Source organism: Camelus bactrianus, chromosome 24 (genome assembly GCF_048773025.1).
Source record: "Camelus bactrianus isolate YW-2024 breed Bactrian camel chromosome 24, ASM4877302v1, whole genome shotgun sequence".
NCBI classification, from domain to species: Eukaryota; Metazoa; Chordata; class Mammalia; order Artiodactyla; family Camelidae; genus Camelus; species Camelus bactrianus.
In genome coordinates this window covers 8,080,899-8,104,127 of record NC_133562.1, presented here as the reverse complement: position 1 = coordinate 8,104,127, position 23,229 = coordinate 8,080,899, and the positions used below count along the sequence as shown (strand labels likewise).

The following is a 23,229-nucleotide window of genomic DNA, read 5'->3' as shown; positions in this document are numbered from 1 at the left end:
TACGTGGTGCATTCTCCTATCTTTGGCATTAACTCCCCAAATCTTTAACTCCAAGGCACACTTCCCGGGCACTCTAAACCGGCCAATTTACAGGAAGGATTAACCGAGACCCTCCGCCGTGCAGGATCGTTCAAGGTCACTGGTCAGGTGCCCACCCCGGGACCTGAACGCGCGCTGCCAGGCCCATTTCCTTCTCCGAAGTCGGCGTCCGCTTCTCCCCATTCCGGGGGCTCACTCAGGCCGACTGCGACCTGGCCGAGAGACCCTGTTCGCCCTTCCGGTGGCGGGGCTGGGAACCGCGCCTCTGGAAGGCTCTTGAGTGGCTCGCGGTGGGGGCGGCCCCGGGGAAGCCGGGGCGGAGCCGGCGGCGTCTAGCCCGGCGGGCTACGCCTCCCGGGGCCGCTGGGCCGCGCCCGTGGGCGGAAGCCGAGCTCTACCCGGCAGGAGACGCTCTGGTCGAGGGTCCGCGGCGGCGCCGCGGCCAGCTTTCACTCGCTCGCCGACTGGCCGGCCTCCCCCCGCAGGAGCCGCGCGCTCGGTCCCCGGGCCATGCAGCGCTTAGCCATGAACCTGAGGATGCTCTCCCGGGAACTCTCCCTCTACCTGGAGCATCAAGTCCGGGTTGGTTTCTTCGGTTCTGGAGTGGGCTTATCCCTGATCCTGGGCTTCAGCGTCGCTTACGCCTGCTACTACCTGAGCAGCATTGCCAAGGTGAGCCGGGGGGATGGCACGGGCGCCAGGCTCAGGGCCGCAGGGCAGCTTTGCCGGAAGCGATAACAGGCGAAGTTGGAGGCTACCGCTGGCAGGCGCAAGTGGCTGCGGCCGTCCTGGGGGTGAGCATGCCGCTCCCGAGTTGTTGTCCTTTCCCCCGACATCTGATGGACGCCCTTTGAGCGCACACAGGACCCTGCTGACCTCTGCGCGGGCGACACTACTCTGCCACCATTCGCTAACCCGGCAAACCTTCTCGGCAATGCTCCTTTTAGCACTTTTGAGAATGATTCCCTTCTGTCCCTTACACCTTTCCCTGGAGGGTTCGACAACCCACACTTGAGTTCGTTGTGTTTGAATTTCTGGCGTGAGGCTTCCAGAAGATTTTGTAATCCGAGGAATCGCACGCGTGAGGGTCGAGTCTGCGCTTGTTTCTGATTTACGGTTGGCAGAAACTTCACTCTGTTCTGGACCCTTCACTAATACCGCTTTTCCCACAGAAGCCCCAGTTAGTGACAGGGGGCGAGAGTTTCAGCCGCTTCCTTCAGGACCATTGCCCCGTGGTGACAGAAACGTACTACCCGACCGTCTGGTGCTGGGAGAGTCGAGGACAGACACTGCTGAGACCTTTCATCACTTCCAAGCCCCCGGTGCAGTACAGGAAGTAAGTAAATTTACATTTTCAGTCATTTCTTCGAAATCATAGTTTTTTTGCATGCTCCCAGTTCTTGGTTAATGGAACCTCTGGTTTATTAAGTATGTAGAAAAGACGGGGAATGAAAATGGAAGGTATGTCCGCCACACACACTCAGCTACAGGAAAATACTTTCACCATTTGTAGGGGTGCTCTGATATAAATGGTTTATTTCTAAGATGAGAGAACTATTTGGGGGTTACTCTTTTCCAATTTGTCATGCATCTGTTCCTGAGGACATAGATCCTTTGAAGATATGCACCAATTCATTGAGCTGGGGGTGAGAAGAAGCCAATTATTTTGGATTTTGTGTGGACCCCCGTAAAAGGACTTCATATTGATGAGCAAATGGATTCTTGAAGATAATGTCCTTGAGGTGTTAAAGATATGATCCAGATTTAAATGATGCCTATTATTAATTTTCCTGAGTCATCTAGTCCTTCTGGAGTTTCTTTTGTTGCCTGGAACTTGCACTATTTGTTTGGAAAAATTCTTCAAGTTCATAGATACTATGTGAGAAGTACTTCACTATGTTTAAGAAGCAAATTTTGTAATATACTCTGAGGAGACTGCATTACTGAGTCAAAGAGCTAGAGTGGTGATCAGATCAGCATTTTACTTATTCATAATTCCCTATTGAATTTTTGGGTGATCTCAATCAAATAGGGGTTATATGCTGGGTATTTTAGAGTAATGAGAAAATGATTAAGATAAATGTTTGAAATACTTTGAAGTTCATTTTTTTTTTAAACAAGCTCTGCCCGATTTTATTAAAGAAAAATTGTGCACAATTTACTTTTCACCAGTCTGTTCTGGCATGCTCCTAATGATATCAGAATCACCTGGATCAATGATAGCCAGTGTGCATGCTCTGTAGTATTTTCCACACACTGTGCCCAGTTCAATATTTTTGCCACTGTGGTGATGGACACCAGTTTTGGCCAACATGGCATAATATTCTATTTCAGATTTCCTTCCTTAAAGCCGGGCAGTTGTCAGTGATGATGACCAGTTTAGCTTTGCCTTGTCTGATCATTTTCAGAGTCTGCTTGTACCCCAGCACATACTTTCCACTTTTCATAACAAGTTGGAGTCTAGAGTTGATGGACTCCAGCGACTTTTTCGTCTTCTGTGCAGCCACCATCTTCCTGACTTAGGTGTGGGACGAGTCCCAACCAAGAGCTGCCAAGATGGCCGGGAAACCTGAAGTTCATTTTTATATACTACCTTTTACTGATGTTGCTGGAAATACTTTATGGTACTAATTCCATGATATTCTTGTAATGAGAGAAAGTGCTGTGTGTGTTCATGAATGGGAAAAAGTTATTTTGAGGTCACCAAATAATGTCATATATGTCATATGTATATATAAATTAAGAACTAATATTAAGACATGATTTGAAACACTTAATGAGTATGTCTGTTGAATTATTGCTTTCAGTGAACTCATTAAAACTGCAGATGGAGGACAGATTTCACTGGACTGGTTTGATAATGATAACAGTAAATGTTATATGGATGCCAGCAGCAGACCTACTGTCTTACTGTTACCTGGCCTCACCGGAACAAGCAAGGAATCTTATATCCTTCATATGATCCACCTTAGTGAAGAATTGGGATACAGGTACTAATGAGAGATTTCTTCTATTTTTCACTTAATTCATTCTGAATGAAGCTTAAATATGTCCGCATGTTTGTTTCAGAAATACTTGTTATTTCTTACATGGATTAAGCAATCCCCTAAATTGTTATTTTTCCTACTTCCTCCTTTACGTCTTTTTTTCAGGAAAATGCATCACTGAATTATCTCACAGGAAATAGCACTTAGCAGAACAGGTGCTCGGCAGATTTTGGTTGAATGAATGAATGAAATTAGCATCACCTAGGAATTGACATAGGACCAGGTCTAGGAAGCAGTAGGCCCCAGTGAAGGGATTACTATGGAGAATAGCAATTACAAACCCCTGAGAGACTACACAGTGGCCCTCACGTCATACTCCATGTTTGGGCCCTTGATCCACTAATCCTTCTCATTGGCTCAGATCCCAAGTGTAAAAAATATTCAGCATCGGCTTGTAGGTCACCCTGATTTTTCCAGAGATGATCTGTGCCTTTTCTGTCCACCTGAGTTTGCAGGTGCACATGGCCAGTGTTCAGTTAATGATGGCACAGCATTTTTGAGTAACCATTATTCAATTCAGTTACCAGACACTATTTAATTTTTGCCAGCAACTTAGCAACTTTAGGTTTCTGGCTCAGCTCTAAAATTTTAAAGCAGAGTCATTGTGAAAGGTACTGCTTTTTTGTGCCTCAGTCTTTTTTAGCTGATGGTAATTATTGTGGTGGAACACTCTTGAATTGCATTTAAAGTAGAGCTGTATCTTTTCTTAAACTTGAAACTCTTGTTTGGGTGAAAAACTGATGTTGATTTTATATTAATTAAAAACATTTTGATATAGAAAAGAAAATGCCGTAATGTTCAATTTTAATAAGTTAATTCTGAGTTTTCACAGATAAAGCCTATTTTGTTCATGAGGTGACAGTCTCTTGAAAGCTTTGACATGGTGTTCCAGAATTATGGTTCCAATTAAATTTGCACTAAGCAAGAGCAGGAATTCATAATTAAGCACCATCCAGTTAGATGTGAAGCTTGATTCCAGTTTTTTTTGTTTGTTTTTTGCTAAAACTTAGTCATGCTCAAAAAGTACAGATCATAAAGCCTTTTGTACATATTTAAATTGCTGATTCTATACTTGACCTGAACTGTCTTCCAAGACTTAAAAGTGCTTTTAAAAACCACGTAGTTAAACCTGAAGGACTGAATCTCATAAGGCCTGGAGTTGCAGTATGCATGGCTTTCTTCCATCACTTGTAAAAGTTGCTGAATTTTACTACCATGACTACCATTATACTGCACTTCAAAGCTGTTGAAAGGTTCTAGCTCTCCTAAGGATTAAAATCTCTTCTATTGATTCAGAAATTTTATTGTGAATGTATGACGTAAGGAAGGCTTTGTGCTGGGTACTATGAGGAGATTCAGAGAGTTGTGAGAAATTGTCCTTACCACATGGAGCCTATGAGAGGGAAAGGCTGGACCAGGTCACTGTGAGTTGCTTGAAGACCCAGCTTATTTGGGTGTAGGGAACTCACACTGAATCACACTGGGCTTGAAGATAGCAGAATGTATGAATAAGCAATGATCAGCGAACTCTTCAGTGGCCTTTTAGCCTATCCCTGTTTGTTTTTAACTGCAAGGAATCTCAAAATTTACATTGGAGAGGGTTAGCTTTTGTTATATAGCAAACTATTCCTATACTTAATGGCTAACAACAACCATTCTGGTCACAATTCTGTGGGTCAGCAATTTGGGCTGAGCTCTGCTAGGGGGTTCTTCTGGTTTTGCTTGGGTTCATTCGTGCATTTGTGGTCAGCAGCCAGGACAACTCTGTGCTTGGAAGGCTCAGCAGGAATGACTCATCTCAGCTCCATGTGGTCTCTTATCCACCTCAGGCTCAGTCTAAATTCACCTGGACGCAGAGCTTTCCAAGGATCCAAAAGTAAAAGCTGCAAGGCTTCTTCAGGCTCAAGCTGAGAAGTCTCAGTGTTGCTCCTGCCATAGTTTAGTCAAAGCAAGTCATGTGTAGCCTTGAGTCAGAGGGCAGAGATATAGACTTCACCTTCACTCCACATTTAACTGGAAAGGCTATTAAATGTGTTTGCAGCCTATCACAGACAGCCAGGTAGTTTCAAAGACTGCTGAATTAAAACACACATCTCCAACTTTAGCCGAAGGCTGGGTTGAGTCCTTAGGTTGCAAAACAGATCTAAGTCACTAATACTGTTGCATGAGACCTAGTAGTTAACAGAGCTTGCAGAAGGCTATGTAATATTGGGAAACGTGCGTGGGCTTTAGAGCCAGGTCTAGGTTCAAATGCAGGAAGTGCTGCTTAGTGAGTGACCCCAGTCATAGCTTTTCACTTCCTACAGAGTTTAAATGAACTAGAATGTGTAAAGTATTTGGTTTCACACCCTGAGCAAATAGGTCTTTACAGATGTTTACGTCTTCCTTCCCAGATTTTCTATTCCCTGAGCAAAGTAGAACTTTTTTAAAAAATAATTTAAAGAGCAAATACGAGCAAGCCTACCTCTTGGGAAATATAAACATCTAATTTCCTTGCAGGAATGCTTTGATATTATTATAATATAATATTATTATTATTAATGATATAATTATAATAATATAATACTCTATCTTGTACGATAGAGTTTCATAAGCAGTATGAGCACCCCAATATCATGAGGGTGCACTTGTCTTAAGGCCCCAGTTACTACCTTATGTAAAGGTTGAGTAGGTAGGGAGGGTCATGAATTCTGTCAGGTCACCAGAGAACCGTTGATGCTTTAACTGGTGAGATACGACTTAGACATTATAAAGAACTCAACTCCTGGCATATGGACAAATGAAACATAAGAGTGTACTGTGGTTACTGTTAAGCAAAAAAAAAAAAAAAATCCTGTATCTGAAAACAAAGACACAGAACTTTTCTATTAAGGTCCACTAATTCAAGATTAATAAGGTAAAAAGCATAATGCAAGCACTGCATGTTGTTACTGCTGTTTCAAAAGGGCCATTAAAAATAAAGTTAATATCTGACCTTCTTAAAAAAAAAAAAGAAAGATTAATAAGGGAAAGAATCTAAGCTAAGGTTCGTTTAAGGTAATTGTGAGGAGTCAAAGGTAAATGGAATTGAATGAGGAACACTGGGCCTGCTTGCACATAGTCCATCTTCATTGTACTCCCTGATTAACTTGCCCCTGAGGGGAGAAGAGAATTGACAAGCCAGAAAACCCGTCATTCTTCCAAATTTTATCAATCAGGTAAGTCCTTCATCTCGAGGTCTTGGGTTCAATCTCCAGTATCTCCATTAATAAATGAACAAAAAATAAATTTAAAAATTCTATTCGGCAACACAGCCTAATAGATACTATTCAGTTTACCTATTTTCTTAAAATCTTTTTTCATTCTCTGAACTAACTTCCAGCACTACTACTAAAGTCAGGGAGAAAAACAGTAACTGAGAACATCTTTTACTCTGACCTCTTTTATTGAGAGCCTGCATCTGCTATTTTATTCCACCCCCAACTAATATTAAAAAAAGAGTGACCCACCCTGAATTATATAATAATAAGCTCATTGAAATCTAGGTCAGTTCTTAAGTATTTTGGTACTGTAAAGTACAGTATCAGCACCTGTATTCCCAAAATGCATATGCACAGCCTAGTGGAAGTGACAAAGAGTATGCAGTAGTAGGGAAGAAATGCATTAGAGAGAACTAGGATTGGCTACAAGTGACAGAAAACTCAAAATAGCAGTGACTTAAACAAGATACAAGTTTATTTCCTTCTTGCCATACTTTTTAAAATACAGATAGTGTTGTCAGCAAGCAGGTTCTTGTTTCGTCGCAGAAAGAATTCAGAAATTCAGAAACAAGACACGGAGATCAAGAAAGCAAAGCAAGGATTTATTAAGGGATAGATAGTACACACTCAAGAAAAGAGTGGGCAGACGCAGGTGGATACCTGCCTCGAGTTTCCTTGGCAAGCTGGTTATATGGGTATGACAATGAATGGGCTGTTGTTCTCTCTGTCTTGCTTTCTAAGATGGCCTGCACTCTTGTCTATGGAGTGTGTATCCACTTTTACTTTAAACTAAACACCCAACCCTGCACCTCTCGGCCTTTCTTTTGCCTTCAGAGATAGCCTGCACTCTGTATGTGGAGTGTATGTCTCTCTAAATAAATCTACTTTTACTCAAAAAAAAAAAAAAAAGTAAGTGGGCAAAATATTTATTGGCAGGGAGGGGTTTGGAGTCATCTTTCCTGATCTTCATCCCAGCCGTACCTTCCTGGAGCGGGAAAGAGGGATTTTTTTTGTCCCTACTTAGTCTTGATCCGGAAGTCAGATTAGGTCATAATGAGCAAAAGGTTACTTTTGGATGGAGTTCATAATGGGCTAAAGGTTACATTCAGATAGTGGAGATTCCTGTCTTGTCTCACCTTTCTTTATCTGTCTCCAGGACACTTGTCAACCCAGAATATATGGTTTCTTATCCGTACAGAGGTTCCTGCTTTTCTTGATCTGTCCAAGGACTCCCCGTTGTTCACAGGGTGTATGGTTTTCTGCCATTTGGCCTATGTCCCCCTTTCTCTATTCATATCTAGCTACCTGCCTGCTCTAACAAAAGCACCAATTTTCTTCTGTGGTTAGACAGGATCAGGATTTCCTGTCCTTCACCACAGAGCCCACCTTTTGGTAGCAAGAATGCCATTGTCCATCATTCACATGTTTGAGAGATTTGAAGTGGGAGATGATTTAAAAGTGGTTAAAATTTGACTACTTTTAAATGTTCCATTACTTTCCAGTTTAGAGTTTGGGCCTGCACATTTTTTAATTAGTGGAAGTAGCATCAGTGGAGACTAAGCTTGAGGTGACGTTTTAGCTTTTCCTGAAGCATTAGAAGTGTGTGGTGGGTGGTCATCTACAGACTCTTCCTGAGGGAGGAAGGAAGGGGAAGCTGAACTAAAAAAATCAGGCAGTGAAACAAAAGGACAAGTTTTGACTACTCCCCAATCTAAAAGCAGTTTTTCAGATAAGAAGTCATTTTAAGTTAACACCAGAATATTTTTATCTAGAAGTATTTTTATCATTTGTTTTTAAAAATAATTTGCTTTTTAAAGTTTTGAGAATGAGTTTAGATCTGATTATTCATGAGGCTGGTTAGATGAAATAATACTAAATATTAGGAAGCTCTGAATGAAGAGATTAGCTTATTTAGTAGTATCTCTGGAAAAAGTTATGGTGGATACTGACAAGTGGTCTCATTCTCTAGGGAACTGTTAGATGTTCCACTATAAAATGATATCTCAGTTAACAAACTTTCAGGGACAAAGCTCTTTTTATCAGAGCTGACATGCACTCAAAGGGTACTCCATGTTCAGAGCACCCATCTTCTTTGGAAAAAGAGACTTTAATCTTCGTAGCTTAGATAGCACGGGGCAACATAGTGAGCTGGTTAAGGAGAACACTGAGTCAGATCTGCCTTGATTGAGACCTCAACTCTGTCACACACTACCATGAACAAGTTATGTAGTCACTCTGTGCCTTAGTTTTCTCATCTGTACAGATAGCTATACTTCATAGGGTTATAAGGATTGCATGTAATGTATATGAAGAACATTGGCCCGTAATGAACATTTTTTAAAGTATTAACTATGAAAGTTAAAGGAGTGACTCAGGCCATTGTCTGGCTTAAAGAAGAGCCTCACTCTTTCTGTCTGGTCAGATGGAAATGAGGTACTTCCTGCCTCAGCCCTATTACCAGGTGAGAAACCATCCCAGGAGGGCCTAGAGACAGCAGTGTGCCTGGCCAGGCAATGAGTGGTACAGCCAAAAGGAAGGTAATGCCTTGTTAAGATGGAGTGGCAGCTGGAATCTACATCCTGGAACATATACATATCTCTGACTTGGTTTTGGGAAATAAAGTTGCCAGCAGTGATCTATGACACTGGAATAATTCCTATTACTGCATATTATTAATGTAGATCTCTTTTGTTATTAAACAGGGTTTTCTGTAGACTAGTTCCACTGGCCTACAACTTAAGTTAATAGAATGTACAGAAATACCAAAAAGACCCAGCTAGAATTCAAATGAGTAAGATAAAATATGAGAACATCAGAAAGCAACTGAGTAAATGTTTGGGAAAATGGGAGAGCTAATGAGAAAAAAAAAATTCCAATAAGATGTTATAAGAGATCATTGAAAGAGAATGCCTGATGTTAGTTGTATAATAAGGTTTTCAGCTTCCTCAAGCTAAGGATAGCTTTATAACTCTTTTTCCCCTTGTAGCCACTGGTTTTGAAATATTATGCCTAAAAAATAAACTAATTAAATTATTAACTTGCTGGTCTTTTTTTTTTTAATTTATAGGGCCACTTAGAGCTTGTGTTCAACAACAACAAAAATAATTAGAATTGTATTTTGGCTTACTGTAATTAAATTTAGCTTTGTTGAGTGCCTGCCATCTGATAGGGCCCTTGCTAGATGCGATACCTATGTTATCTTATTTAATATGTACCCAATTCCAAGATATATATTATTATCCCCATTTGACCAACCAAAACCAGAAGTACAGTGTGGGTAATTTCACCAAAATTAGACAGTTAGTGTGTGACAGGGTTAAGATTCAACTGTATACCCTTGCTGCAGAAAAATGTATCATTTCTGTTAGGCTCTTTGAAATGTTGGTCATTTTTGAACTCTCCTTTACTACTTTTTTACACCCTTGGATGTCTCAAGCTCTTAATTTGGGAACAACCAACTCCTCAAATTCCATGATTGTTGCCTATTCAGATAACATAAACCTGTAATATGTGATAGGACTCAGTGTTATCAGGGAAATTCAAGACAGGACAGGCAAATAAGTCATGTTTCCTACTCAGGGAATAGATTTTGTAGGGAAAGAGTTGAAACAAGAGAATGAGGTTCTTGAATTATGAATTAACTTTCAGTGTTCTCCATTACCATGTGACAATCAGGAGTTAGGTATGTAATACAGTAGTAACATTCTTGTTAATTATGTGTATAATTTCTGATGCTTCACTTTCTAGAAGAAGGTACATGAATTATTTTTATCTGTCTTAATGCCCTTATGATCTTAATGAGATTAGAAATGTTTAGGTATTACCATTTTTTAAAAAGGATATGTATTATGTTGTTGGATATAGTATTATATAAATGTAAATTAGGTTAAGATAGTTGATAGTGTTATTCATACACTTTATATCCGTACTAATTTTTTTGTCTCCTTGATAGAAGGATGTTAAAATCGACTATGATTGTAGATTTTCTATTTCTTCATTTCTGTTAATTTTTGCTTTATGTATTTGGAACCTGTTACTAGTCACATATACATTTATGGTTGTTAGTCATTCTATGAATGAACTCTTATACCATTATGAAATGTTGTTCTTTATCTCTGGTTGTGATGTCTGTCTGACATTACTGTAGCCACTCCAGCCTTCTTATACTTTCCATTCATGTGATACATCTTTTTCTACACTTTAACTTTCAAAATATCTGTGTGTTTATACTTAAAGCATATTGCTTGTAGATAGCATACAGTTAGGTCTTGGCTTTTTTATCCAGTCTGACAATTTCTGCCTTTTTATTGGATTTTTTAGTCTAGTTACATTTAATGTAATTATTCATATAAAAGATATAAAGTTTACTATTTTACTATTTGTTTTCTGGGAGTTTTTTTGTTCCCTTTTTCCTTTATCACTTTTCTTGCTCTTTTTAAATCTATGAGTTTAGTCTTTTTATCACATTTGGAAAAATTGGGGCCATTATTTCTTCACATATTTTTCTACCCTATTCTCTCTCCTCTCCTTCTGGGATCAAAATTACATGTTAGATCTTTTGATAATGTTCCCCAAATCACTGAAGTTCTGTTCATTTTTTTCAATCTTTTTTCTCTATCATCTTGAGATTAGAACTACAATTTGCAAATCCAGTGAGTTTTATATTTTTTGATCTAGATTTTCCATTTTTGATATTTTATTCCTCTGCTGGTATTTCCTATTTTTTAATTCATTAGAAGCTTATTTTCTTTTATGTCCTTGAATATAGTTAGAATAGCTGCTTTAAATCCTCGCCTATTAATTCTAACATCTGGACTGTCTCAGGGTCAGTTAGATTGATTATCTTATCTCTTGCATATGGATCATGTTTTCCTATTTCTTCATGGTCTAGTAATTTTGGATTTTGTTCTGAGCAGTTTGAATGATCCATTGTAGAGATTCTGGATTCTGTTATATTTTTCTAAAGAGTTTCTATATATTTTTCTAAAGATTAATTTTTATTTGTTTTACCATGCACTTAACTTGACTAAACTCAGACTTCAAACTCTGTCTCCTCTGTGGTAGACAGCAGCTGAAATCTCTGTTCAGTTCTGCATCCTTAATTGGACTGCTTGGAGTCTGTCTCACAGAATGTTCAGCCAGAGCTTTGGGCCCAGTTTTTTTACCTAGAAAAAAACATGTATGCCTATGTATCTCTCTCTTTTCTGAGATCTCCCCCTTACTTTCTAACTGCTGTAGTTGCACCAAACTCTGTTTTCTAGTTTTCAAGCCCATGAGACTGACCATATCTATTTGACTTTTATCCATTACTGAGTAATACCAACTGATGCCTCCACTTGCGCGAGAAGCTACAAAAATAGCAAACTCACCCAATGCCGTTTTTTTCTCTCAAGTGTCAACTCCCATTTAGTTTCTACCTGCTATGGTTCTTCTGTTGCCTTTATAATTTATTAAGAGTTTATAGTACTGGATTCAATCCCCAGACCTCCTCTAAAAACAAACAAATAAATAAACCTAATCCCCCCCACAAAAAAGAGCTAAAAAAAGGTTTACAGTTATTATTATATGGAAGGGTTCACCCAGTAGGATCTACCATGACATTTCTGGAAGCAGAACCTCCTTGTCATCTTTTCTAAACCTGGCATGCTGAACCTTATGCCTATTTTGGTCCTAACCTATTTTTCCACCTTTACTTTCTATCATTATCTTACTATGTAGCCATGTTTCAGCTAAGATGATGTATTTTCTCATCCCTTAGAAACTTTTATATATTCCTACCTTATGTTTTTGCTCACATTGCTTCCTACAGCTCATATTATATCCCACATTTTCCTTCTGCTGAAATTTTTACCATTTTCTGAGTCTCAGCATAAGATCTATCTGCTTTTTTCATGAATCCTTTCCTAATCAGTTTTGCCCAGCCTGACCACATAAGGCTTTATTATCTCTACCACTCGTGAGACATTGAATCATATACTGCCTTGTGTTGAGGTCACTCAACTGAAAATATGACGCATTTTCTTTCAACCAAACTAGATTGAGGCCAGGAACTTTATATTTTTATTTTGTTTTTCTGCTACAAGCTCTAAGTCAATCTTTAGTTCAGCAACTAGTCTGTTAAATAAATTGTTGAACGAATGAGTTATTCCAATATTAATACTCATGTAAAATGCCTAGAAGATGATCTGATACATAGTAAACACAAATAAATATTATCTGTTGTTATTATTATCTGAAATCAGCCTAGTGATCTCCGAATATTTCTTTCACTTCACCCTTTGCTGATTATTATTTCTATTCACAGACTCAAAGGCTTATGGAATCTTAGAACTAGAATAATATTTAAAGTTGATAAAATCCCTTTATTCTGTTAGATCACTGGGCTTGAGCAGATTCAAGGCTATCTAGTCCATTTCACTATAACAGTGGTTCTCAGCAGCTCCACTATAAAGAAGTATTTGATCCAAAATGTCTGCAGTGCCCGAGGCTGAGAAATCCCATGTTGTGGGTAGCTTTCTGCCTCTTATCTAACCTTCATTAAATGAAAGTCACCTGCTTTCCTAGTTTACGTGTTCTGTTGTCATAGAAAGTTCTTAATACCAGATTTTATTTATTTAATATTTCTTCTCTTTATTTATATTGTCCCTATTGTGAAAAAGAAAATTTAAATAGTTAAAATATGTAAGAAAAATAAGTTCTGCAGAACAGTTTCCCTCATAGACATACTCTTTAAAATTGGGAGAAAAAAAATTTTTAAATTGAAGTACAGCCAGTTACAGTGTGTCAATTTCTAGTGTACAGCATAGTGTTGCTTGGGAGAAATTGTAAAAATTATTTGGAGAGAGCTGTTATAAAGTCAGTAGGGGCTTATCAAATGTCTTAAGTTGTTTCACAACCAGCTTTTTTAGTGTTATATGTAAAGTGTCCCTTGATGCCAGTTGGGGCTGAAAAGATGTTAAATGAAAGCAGCTAGTTGCTTCTCACCACTGGAGTGGGAGAAAGCGACCAGACTGTAGCCCTCACTCTGCCTTCCTCCACAGCTGCTTTCTCCCTTTCCCTTGCTGCCTCAGTTCCAAGGCTACAAGTATATTCAGTGACGATGGCTACTGATTGAACTTTGGCAGGAACAAAGGCCTATGGAGAGGTCACTGCAGTTCTTCCTCTAGCAAGAGATAGAGCAGTGATTCACTTTTCAAAGTTCCCTAAAGAAAGTACAACTATCCCAGTCTGCAGTTTGGAAGAAAGTCCCAGATGTATAGGCTGCTTTTTCCTGAGTCTGCACATCATTTTCCTGCCACTCACTAGTTCTGGTCCCTTCTCTCAGGGACATTCACATGATGATGTCTTGCCCCAGAAGCCATTTTTATCTGTACATAGTGTTTGCACTCTGAAAGTGGTTTCTTTTCTGAATGACTCAGAGAGCTTCAAGGTCACAATTAACTGTAGCCCTGATACCTGTGTTACTTAGGTGCCTCTGCAAGTAAATGCAAGTGGCTAACTGTTTTGCCATTCTTTTTAGCAAGAAAAGATTGAGGACTAACTGACCCTATTCTAACTTTCCTACATGTTTTTATAGTATATTTAAGATCTTTCTTTGACTAGTCAGTAAAATATTATCTTTCTAGCTTTTTCTCAAATTTATGAGATTTTAAAACATTTTTCTTCTTGCAGTTGGGCTTAATAAAACTCTCTGTGTGACCTTTCAGATGCAAAGAACTTCTCTGTAAAAACATATCCTGAATTGGAATCTAAACCCCTGGGAGGAGAGTCAGAATCTTGAATGTTCACTAAGGCAGTCAGTTCATTGGTGCTGAGAACCCAGACAGTGATCAGCAGCACCTGAAAGAAGGGAATTAGATTACATATAAAATTGTCACATATGTTCTTTTTGGGCAGGGGGTGTTTTTTGTTTTTTTTTTCTTATTTTTTATCTTTTCCCTTAACAGGGGTGCTGGCAATTGAACCCAGGACCCTGAGCATGCCAGGTGTGTGCTCTAGCACTGAGCTACACCCCCCACCTCCCACATATATTCTTAATTACAGGCTTCTTGTATTTGTTTCTTCTATGTTAAACACATCATGAAAACAAAGGTAATAAACACTTTAAATACAAAAAAAAAAAAAAAACAGAGAAGGGAATTAGAACCTTAAATGGCCTTGGTTAATTAAATAAGTAGATAGAAAAAAACAAAATGAATTTTAATCAACATGAATATAGATTCACTAAATCAAAGAGAACCCATGCAGACACAAGTCAGGATTTTGTTTGAGGGGGTTATGGTTGTTAGGGAGTTTTTTCAATGCAGAATGACTGTGTAAAGCTGCTAACTAGCTAACTGTTGTGTACTTACTGTGAGCACTAACGCCCTTTACATATGACCCTTGACGGAGAGGAAAACAGGATTATAGGACACACAGGTAGTCTTCCCTCCCCTAGGTCAACTGAACACCAAGCAGTAGCCTAGTGGGGGCCCAACCTTCCTACTCTGGTCCCATGCTCTCTGTGTGCTGAGCTGCAGGGGAATGAGAGCTGTTTCTCAGGATGGGAATAGATACTTACTAATGTTACAAATAGAATAGGTAGGGGACTTTTTTTAATTTGAAGCAAAAATGCGTAAGTCTGACTTGTACTCAGAATTGTTTTAATAATATTTTTTGGAGGCCTACCCATATACATAGGAAGAAGTTACAAAAATTCTGCTTTTGGCAGGGAAATTTAACATCACTTTGATACACGGTTTTCTGGTTTGAACCCACACATTGAATTTAGAGAACTAGAAATGCATTTCAGTGCATTTAAATGAAATTGTCAAGCATCCTCATGTCTTTGGAGCAGATTTTTAAGAAACTTCTAGTGCTCTAAACCATTGCCAGTAAGATGATTTTAATATTATATTGTGAGAATCATATGTAAACATAACAAAAATTACTTTCCTGGTTTTTAGATGTGTGGTTTTTAACAACAGAGGAGTGGCGGGAGAGACTCTCTTGGTAAGTAAATTTAATGACAACAGCTTAATTTTTAACAGATCATTACCAGTTTTATAACAAAAGCATTCTTTTTTATTTAAGATAACTCATTATGTAAACAATACAAGTTCACTGTGAAGAAATACAGATAAGGAAAAAAGAGGAAGCTTGTAAGACCCAAAATTATACAACCTTAGTCTATGTTCATCTAGATCTTATATTTAAATTTTAATGTGTAGCATATTTCTATCTTTATAAAAATGAAGGCTTTATTTTGTAACTTAACTTTTTTTCTTTATATATATATTTTTACTGAAGTATAGTCAGTTTACAATGTTGTGTCAATTTCTGGTGTACAGCACAATGCTTCAGTCATACCTGAACATACATATATTCGTTTTCATATTCCTTTTCACCATAAATTACTACAAGATATTGAATATAGCTCCCTGTGCACTTACTATATTTTAACATCAATAGATATTTATCTACATCATTTTTAATGCAAGACACATTCTCTTTAAAAATTAACTAGTACAAAACAAATTAACCAGTACCATAATACTTTTTTTACTTAAAAAGTTTCCTGTCATTATGAAACGACTGACTTCATGTTATATGCCTATTTGCCAGCCAGAGTTTACATAGAGGAAATATTATTTTAAGTCAACATTTTTTTCTTTAACCCCTAAAATTTTTACTAGGATAGAGGTTCTTCCATCTCTTAGAAAATCATCATTCTATCTGAAGTTAAACCTGTGAGAAATGAGAAATATTACACTCACTGAAATTTTCTTGAAGCTTTTCAAATGTTAGTCCCTAACCACTTCAACAGGTCAAAGGCAATTCTGTTAGAATAGAAAGAAGCTTTTTTTGAGTCACTGATAGAGAATGATATTAAGACTATATTTAACTGTCACACTAGAAATGAAAATTACAATCATATCACTAATGTCGGTATATTATGAGAACCTGGAGGAGAAAAAGAGCTCTTGTACTTCGCTTTGCAGTGACGTAAGTCCTGGAGGGAATCAATATGATTTCAAAAGGTAAAGTTATAAAGTGTTTATGATCTTACTCAAGTGCCTCATAGTAAATAGCGTGATGTGAAAGTTCACATTTCCTTATTTAGTCCAGCCCTTTAAGAATCTTGTAGACAGGTGGTAAGTACCTTAGAGGGACAGATTTGAATTTGTCACTGTGGCTCTGGACCAAGCAAAGCATTTTTCAGCAGCTCTTGTCTGCTGTGTGTCCTTCTAGGTGCTTCCAGGACACAAAGATGGGGAAGACATGGTCCGAGGCTCTCAAGAAAATAACATGCAGCAAAGTCAAGCCCATTTGGTCCCATAAAGTGAAGGGCAATGTTCATTCAGTAAAACTGTTGTGTGCCTGTTAAGTCAGCACTGTACAAAGTGATAGAGCGAGGCGTGCACACATTATTACACACAACCCTAATCTTTAGGAGCTTTAACTTAAGATGCAGGAGAGGGCCAGATACAGAAAAATACACATGATACCGTGCTAAGTGTAACCACGGGATGGTTTATGAAGTCTACAGAGCATAAAGGGAAGGAGTAACTAACTGCCTGGGGGAAGGAGGAGAACATCATGGTGGAGGGAATTTGTGTGGGATCTTGGAGGTACTGACCCAGCAGGGAGATAGGGAAGTTTTCTCAGCATAAAGAGAAAGGGATTAAAGAGTATGGAATAGGAAGTACTTACTGTGGAGGGATAGCGTTGGTGATAATTTTATCTAATATCTATTGAGTCCTCAGAATATATCAGTTATGTCTTCTTGTACTTACTGTTCAGCAATAAAAACAACCCAGTTATTTAGGTAAGCATAGCCACCATCATCCCCATTTTCCAGATGAAGAAAATGAGGCACAAATAGGTTAAGAATTTGCCCTTGCCAAGAAATTCAGAGCCAGGATTCAGACCCAGATAGGCTGACTATGTGCTAGTGTTCTTGACCATTATGCTGTACTCCCTCTCATTACTCAGGAAGTGATAGGAATTCTTCTAGAAGGGTAGGGCCAGATTTTGAAGAGTTATGTGTGGAATCCCGAGGAACCCAGTACTGAAGCATTGACCTTTTTTTTGAAGTTCAGCTTTGTTGAGGTATAACTGACATATAAAATAATTTGATCATGTTCATGTTTTAAAAAGAGAACCATGGCAGAAAAGCGATGAAGGAGAAGAAGGCTGGAGGATGGGAGACCTGTTAGAAGGCAATTACTAAAGACCCCTCCAGAGTGTGAGCACAGAAGTAGGAGAGAGGAAGGGGAGAGAACAAAACTGAGGGGTACTCATGGGACAGAAAGAATAGTATTCATTGTACTGTGGGAAGCAAAGAGAAGGGTGTCAAGGTTGACCTTTCTAGTTTTGCTGACTTGTAAAAGGCTAATATGGTAAAAGGTAATGTTTGCTGAAATGGGAAATTTAGGAGAATTTATAAGATTTTGGTGTAATAAAAATTCAGTGTTAGAGGTTGAGGGTGCTTTTAAGATCATCCAGATGGAAACTTCTCATTAACAGTTGGATAGACTAGACTGGCCCTCAGGAGAGACGTACAGACTGGAGAAAGGAATGGATTGTTGGTGCACAGGTAGGGCCAGGGGCTCAGGAGTGGTTGAGGCACCGCTGGTAGAGCAAAGGATAGAATCTTAGAAGACAACTTATAGGGAAGAGGAGAGAAATAGGGGAGGAGGAAGCTTGGAAAACCTTCTACCCTCAGCATTGAAAGTTAATTGGAAATTTACTTTGAAAGAATGCAGCAACCTCATAACTTTTAGCCATAAACTTGCATGGATTTTTTAAAAATCTTCAAGAATACTTTGAGTTCTTACAAAGGGATAGTATATAGATAAACTTTTTTTTTAATTATTATTTTTAAAAATTCACTGAGTTCTAAGTGAGAGGATAAGAGTAGTCTGGTCCTCGGAGTCTTATACAGTGCATATCAGTGACTTCTGATGAACTGGTGCCCCCAGCAAATACCTTGTCATAAAGGCTAATACAACCTAACTTCAGAAAGAATAAGGATATCAAATGACCAAAATGTAATCCTAATCATAGTCTTTTAGAATAACTGTGTTAAAAAAGAAATTAAAAGGAGTAAATGATTTATAATTTAATATATATTTCTTGTACCCGTGTAATGGGTCACAAAAATGAGATGCCCGTATTGATTATTAAAGCTAGCTTTGATATTTAGATCCCTTGATAGTCCTTCTTTCTGCCTTAGAGCTATGAACAATTACTGCCTCAGACTAGAAGAACTCTATTTATTTATACCTCACCTTGTTCCAGAAAGGATTGACTGTAGCTCAGACCCAGAATAAGACAGACCTTACGGTAGGCATCAAAAAGAACAAAAGATGAGTCAGCAAAGATCAAACAGGAAGGAACTGACTGTAACTGAAATTAACCCAAAAGAGCTAGCAAAAGTGAAATGGAACTTAAGGTAAGCAGTTCTCCTAGGAGAGGAAGAAATGCAAAAGTAAAAGATTTGCTGAGAAATGTTAATGGTATACCTAGAATTTATAGGGATTGCTGTGGCTCCTGCAGAGCAGAATAAGAAAGCAGAAATTTTCCACTACCATATTGCCCTCATTTGCAATTAGTCATTTCACTATTGAGAGAAAGCCAAAAACCTTGCTAGGAAGCGAGAAGACTGCATGTTGCCCTCCCTAGGGCTCTTAGCTGTAAAAGACAGAGTCCTGGTCTCAGTAGACTGATCCTCAGACATCTCTGCAGGGTTCTTGGAGCCCTCGAAGTAGATGATGCCTTTGCTTGTTCTCTGCAGATTGGTTTTCAAGGATAGGAATCCAGGAATCCAAGTTATCCACAAACTCCTTAATATTTATGATTACCTTGTGAACTGTCATGTTTCCAGCTTAGTTTAGGAATAATAATCTGCAAAGATCTCAGCCAGAGTTGAATTTGTTGAAAGCTTCTACATAAGGGTCCCTTTCCTTTTAGTTATAAGGTTATGTAGACTTCTGTGTCCCAAAACCTCACCAGAAAACCCTCCTAGCCACTTTGGAAAATAGTCTGGCAGTTTCTCAAAAGCTTAAACATTGGGAAAAAAAAAAAAAAAACTTAAACATTGAGTTACTGTATGATCCAGCAGTTCCACTCCTGCATATACACCCGAGAAATGAAAATGTATGTTCATACAGTAACTTGTACACACATATTTATAGCAGCATTATTCATAATAACCAAAAGATGGAAGGAACCCAAATGTCCATCAACGGATATATGACTAAATGAAATGCGGTGCAGCCATACCATGGAACATTATTCAGCATTAAAAAAGGAATGAGGTCCTGATGCATGCTACAACATATGTGAACCCTGAGAACATTATGCTAAGTGAAAGAAGCCAGACAAAAGATTACATTTTGTATGATTTCATTTATATGAAATATTCTGAATAGGCAAATATGTGGAGATGGAAAGAAAGCAGACTAATGGTTGCCTAGGGCTAAGGGAGAGGGGATGACTGCTAATGGTTGGGTTTTCTTGAGGGGGGTTATGGAAATGTTCTAAAATTGTAGTGATAGTTGCATACTCAATATACTAAAAAAAAAAAAAACCCACTGATTTGTACATCTTAAAGGAGTGAATTATATGGTACGTGAATCATGTCTCACAAAGCTGTTTAAAAGAAAAGCGTCCTTCAGGGACTTTCCATTTCAAGTCAGAGCTAGTTCAGCCGGTGAGGGGAGGGGGCCCGGACAGTGGAGCAGAAGCCAGAAAATACTTTAAAGCGGTACTGCTCCAAATGTGGTTTGTGGGCCAACTTCCACTGCTCCAGCCTTCTGACACCAACCTCTGACAGTGTGAGGGACTGCGAGAGAACGTAAACCAACTTCAGCGCCAACCCACTGCAGAGGTGAGCTGATTATTTCTTTTCTCGTACACTCTGACGCCAGCCCCTTATCTCACCCTGGACTGGCACTTTAAGTAGCTCTGCTTCAGGGGTCCCTTAATCCTAAAAACCTCATTTAATAGATGAGGAGGCATCTGGAGAAGAGGGGTGACAAGCCTGAGGTCATAAAGCTGATTAATGCTCTTAGGGCAGGAACTCAGGCTGTCCAGTGTCTTTACATTTCAGCTCTGGCTTTAAGTCAAATTAGGCCGAAAAGCTGGGGGTGGAGATAAAGAGGGTTTTCTAAGAGAGGGATCATGTCTCAGTCTCTGATTCCTTGGGTGGTTAATTAAGGACTCATCTAGAGAAATCTGCTGTTGTTTCCTACTGAGCTTTTCCACCTTAGCTTTTTCTTGGAAGCTAATGAGGTAGGAGGGATATAGGGCTCTTTGCCCTCCTGGGCCCTATTTTCTGAAGGAGGTATTCAGAAGGGATTAAGGACTTTAATGGCCCAATGGAGGAGGAGCATATAGCACAGGGCCAGCCAGGGTACCACTCAGTTGTCAGACTGACTTTCAGGCACTGCCTTTCCCACACCCAGTATCTTCCTACCAAACACCATTGTGTCCCACCCAAGTCTCCCCTTTCTGAAGTGCTCCCAAAATAACCTCTCCCTCTACATCAGAACAAACCCAGGAAGGTTGTCAGCCAGATGCAGGTGTGAATGCACTGAATCCTTTAGAATTTTCTCCTAACACTGATGGGTCCAGTTCAATAATATCAACTGTTGTCAGTGGTACGTACATGAAGGATCGTATAATTCTCTATATTTAAACAATTTTCAAATAAAAGAAGGTTTAAGTAAATAAAGAATGTTAGGATCAATAATAACAATAATGTAATAGCTGGCAGGATGTTTAGCAATACTTCTCTGTGCACTGCAAAGAATCCCCGTGGAACTAGACTTCCCTCTTCCCAAGTCACTCTCGGTAGGTTTCATCATTCTTGTCACTGCAGGCTCTTCCTGTCTTGGCTCAGCTCTCACCCTGTTTCTTTATTGTCTTCAAGCAGTTGGTTCTCTGCCCTGGCTGCACAGCAGAATCCTCTGGGAAGCTCTGAAAAATCCTGATCCTTGGATGCTATTTCCCAAAGATTCTGATTCATTTCGTCTGGGGTGGAGTCCAGGTGTCTGTAATTTGTCCTGACACTCTCCCGTTAGTCTAATATGCAGGCAGGGCTGAAAACCCCTGTAAGGTGGTGAGTCGTCCCTGGATTTGGGCTGCGAACTCCTGTCTGCCCGGCTGACCTGCTCTAAGCCACTAACGAAAATGCTCATTTACTGGTGTGGCTTTGTAGCATGACCGCATGAGCGTATGTGGTCACCGTCTAGAACGCTAGCGGAACATGGCACATAGGCTGTCTTGGCCTCAGAGTTGGCCAGGATATTTTCTAGGGCCCTTTGTTTTGTTGTTGGTTATTTTAAATAATTAGCACATTCCCAGGCAGTTTAGACACTTTGTCATTTTATATGTCTGTCAATATAGGTGAAATGATTACTCAGTAAAATGCTGGTTTTACTTACACGTGCACGCTTTTGTTTTCACTGACACCTTATTTAACAAATTCAGTTTCCAAAAGTAAGATCAATCTTCGTAAGAATGCTTTGGGCAGCTCAGTAAGTAATGGACAGGGAATGGATGGAATAAAAACAAAGCAACACAACAACAAAAACACACTGTGGATGGAGAGCAGTTAAAAAGCATAATTAGTCCTATGGTAAGAGGATTATTCCTTTTGGGACAGCTTTCAACCACACAAGAATCACAGAGTTCATTTAAGCAGCATCTTACCAAATTTTTGAGTACAGATGATTAAATACTTGAGAGAAGACTGGAAGATGAAATATTCTAGGCTCTTGACGATTATCAAGACATTACAATAAAGTAAATGTGAAATGTAAATGATTTTTTAAAAGGTATTTGTGTGTCTTTTTCAGTTTTCTTTTTTTCTGGGCAGGAAACTAAAATCTTTTCATGAGCCGGCTTGGTTCAGTATGGGATATGTGGCAGGCACTGAGAGAAGGGTTCTGGGTTATGGTTGTTTCTGCAGATTAGCAAATTAATCTGCTCCCAGAATAGCTAGGGAGAGTCAGACTACCTGATTAACAGGGTGAATTTTATTTTATTTATTATTTTATTTTGTTTTATTTTTTTAACAGGGTGAATTTTAATTTGTTTCTAGATTCAAAAAAAGTTTGTTAATGAAATTTGCATTTTAAAACAGATGACTTCTAAATCAGGACAAGAAAATTCTCTTTCAGGATAAGGAGAAATCAGTTTCTCTACTTTTTGGAAGGTGATTAAGGATAAATTAGGGGGAAGGAATAGCTCAGTGGTAGAGTGCCTGCTTAGCATGCATGAGGTCCTGGGTTCAATCCCCAGTACCTCCATTAAAATAAGTAAATAAATAAACCTAATTACCTCCCCCTTCAAAAACAAAACAAAATTAAAAATAAATAAGTAAAATATTTTCAAAAAAGGATGTTAGATATAGTCCATAGGTAAATATAAAATATATGCTTTACTATTTTCTCTGGTTTTAGTATTTTTATGAGGATAATGTTATCAGATTTCTCTGTTATTAAATTTCTGATTATTTTATCTCACATATACTTTATTCATACACACACTCTCACATATATTGTACAGACAGGATTGCCTTCTGCTCCCAGATCTCAAATAAAAGCATCTGTGAAGCTTTTCTGCTGGAAACAGAGCCCTTATTGATGAAATTCGCATGAAAACCATTTATTTTAATACATTATGTATTGAGGCATAATCAGCTTTACATATTTTAACATTTTAAGTGTCTGTTTTCAGTGTAGCACAGCTGGGACTATATGGAAATATTATTGAAAGGAAAATATTTAATTAATAAAGCAGATTGGATGTTGCTTTTATCTAGAGTGAAGGCAGTACCAGAAAATCACACTCCTTCATTGGTAGACAGCACTCAGGATAGAGAAAACAGTTCCCCAGTCAGAGAGGAGCCACAA

The 23,229-nt window shown here is 38.8% G+C and overlaps 1 protein-coding gene and 1 pseudogene across 2 annotated transcripts in view; one reads left to right on the top strand and one right to left on the bottom strand.

Annotated features, from left to right (window-relative positions):
• The first annotated feature begins 399 nt into the window (after positions 1-399).
• ABHD3 (abhydrolase domain containing 3, phospholipase) overlaps positions 400-23,229 on the top strand; it is a 31,966-nt gene continuing 9,136 nt past the window's right edge. Inside the window, exons 1-4 of one of the 2 annotated variants that reach the window (XM_045518882.2) lie at positions 400-621; positions 1,212-1,375; positions 2,847-3,029; positions 15,271-15,316. In XM_045518882.2, coding sequence (XP_045374838.1) covers positions 550-621; positions 1,212-1,375; positions 2,847-3,029; positions 15,271-15,316 — 465 coding nt within the window. In that variant the 5' untranslated portion in view covers positions 400-549. Of the gene's footprint in view, positions 712-1,211; positions 1,376-2,846; positions 3,030-15,270; positions 15,317-23,229 lie in introns of both variants that reach the window. The other variant, XM_010958052.3, reaches the window with a different exon arrangement.
• LOC105071386 (large ribosomal subunit protein eL30 pseudogene) lies at positions 1,864-2,611 on the bottom strand (annotated as a pseudogene).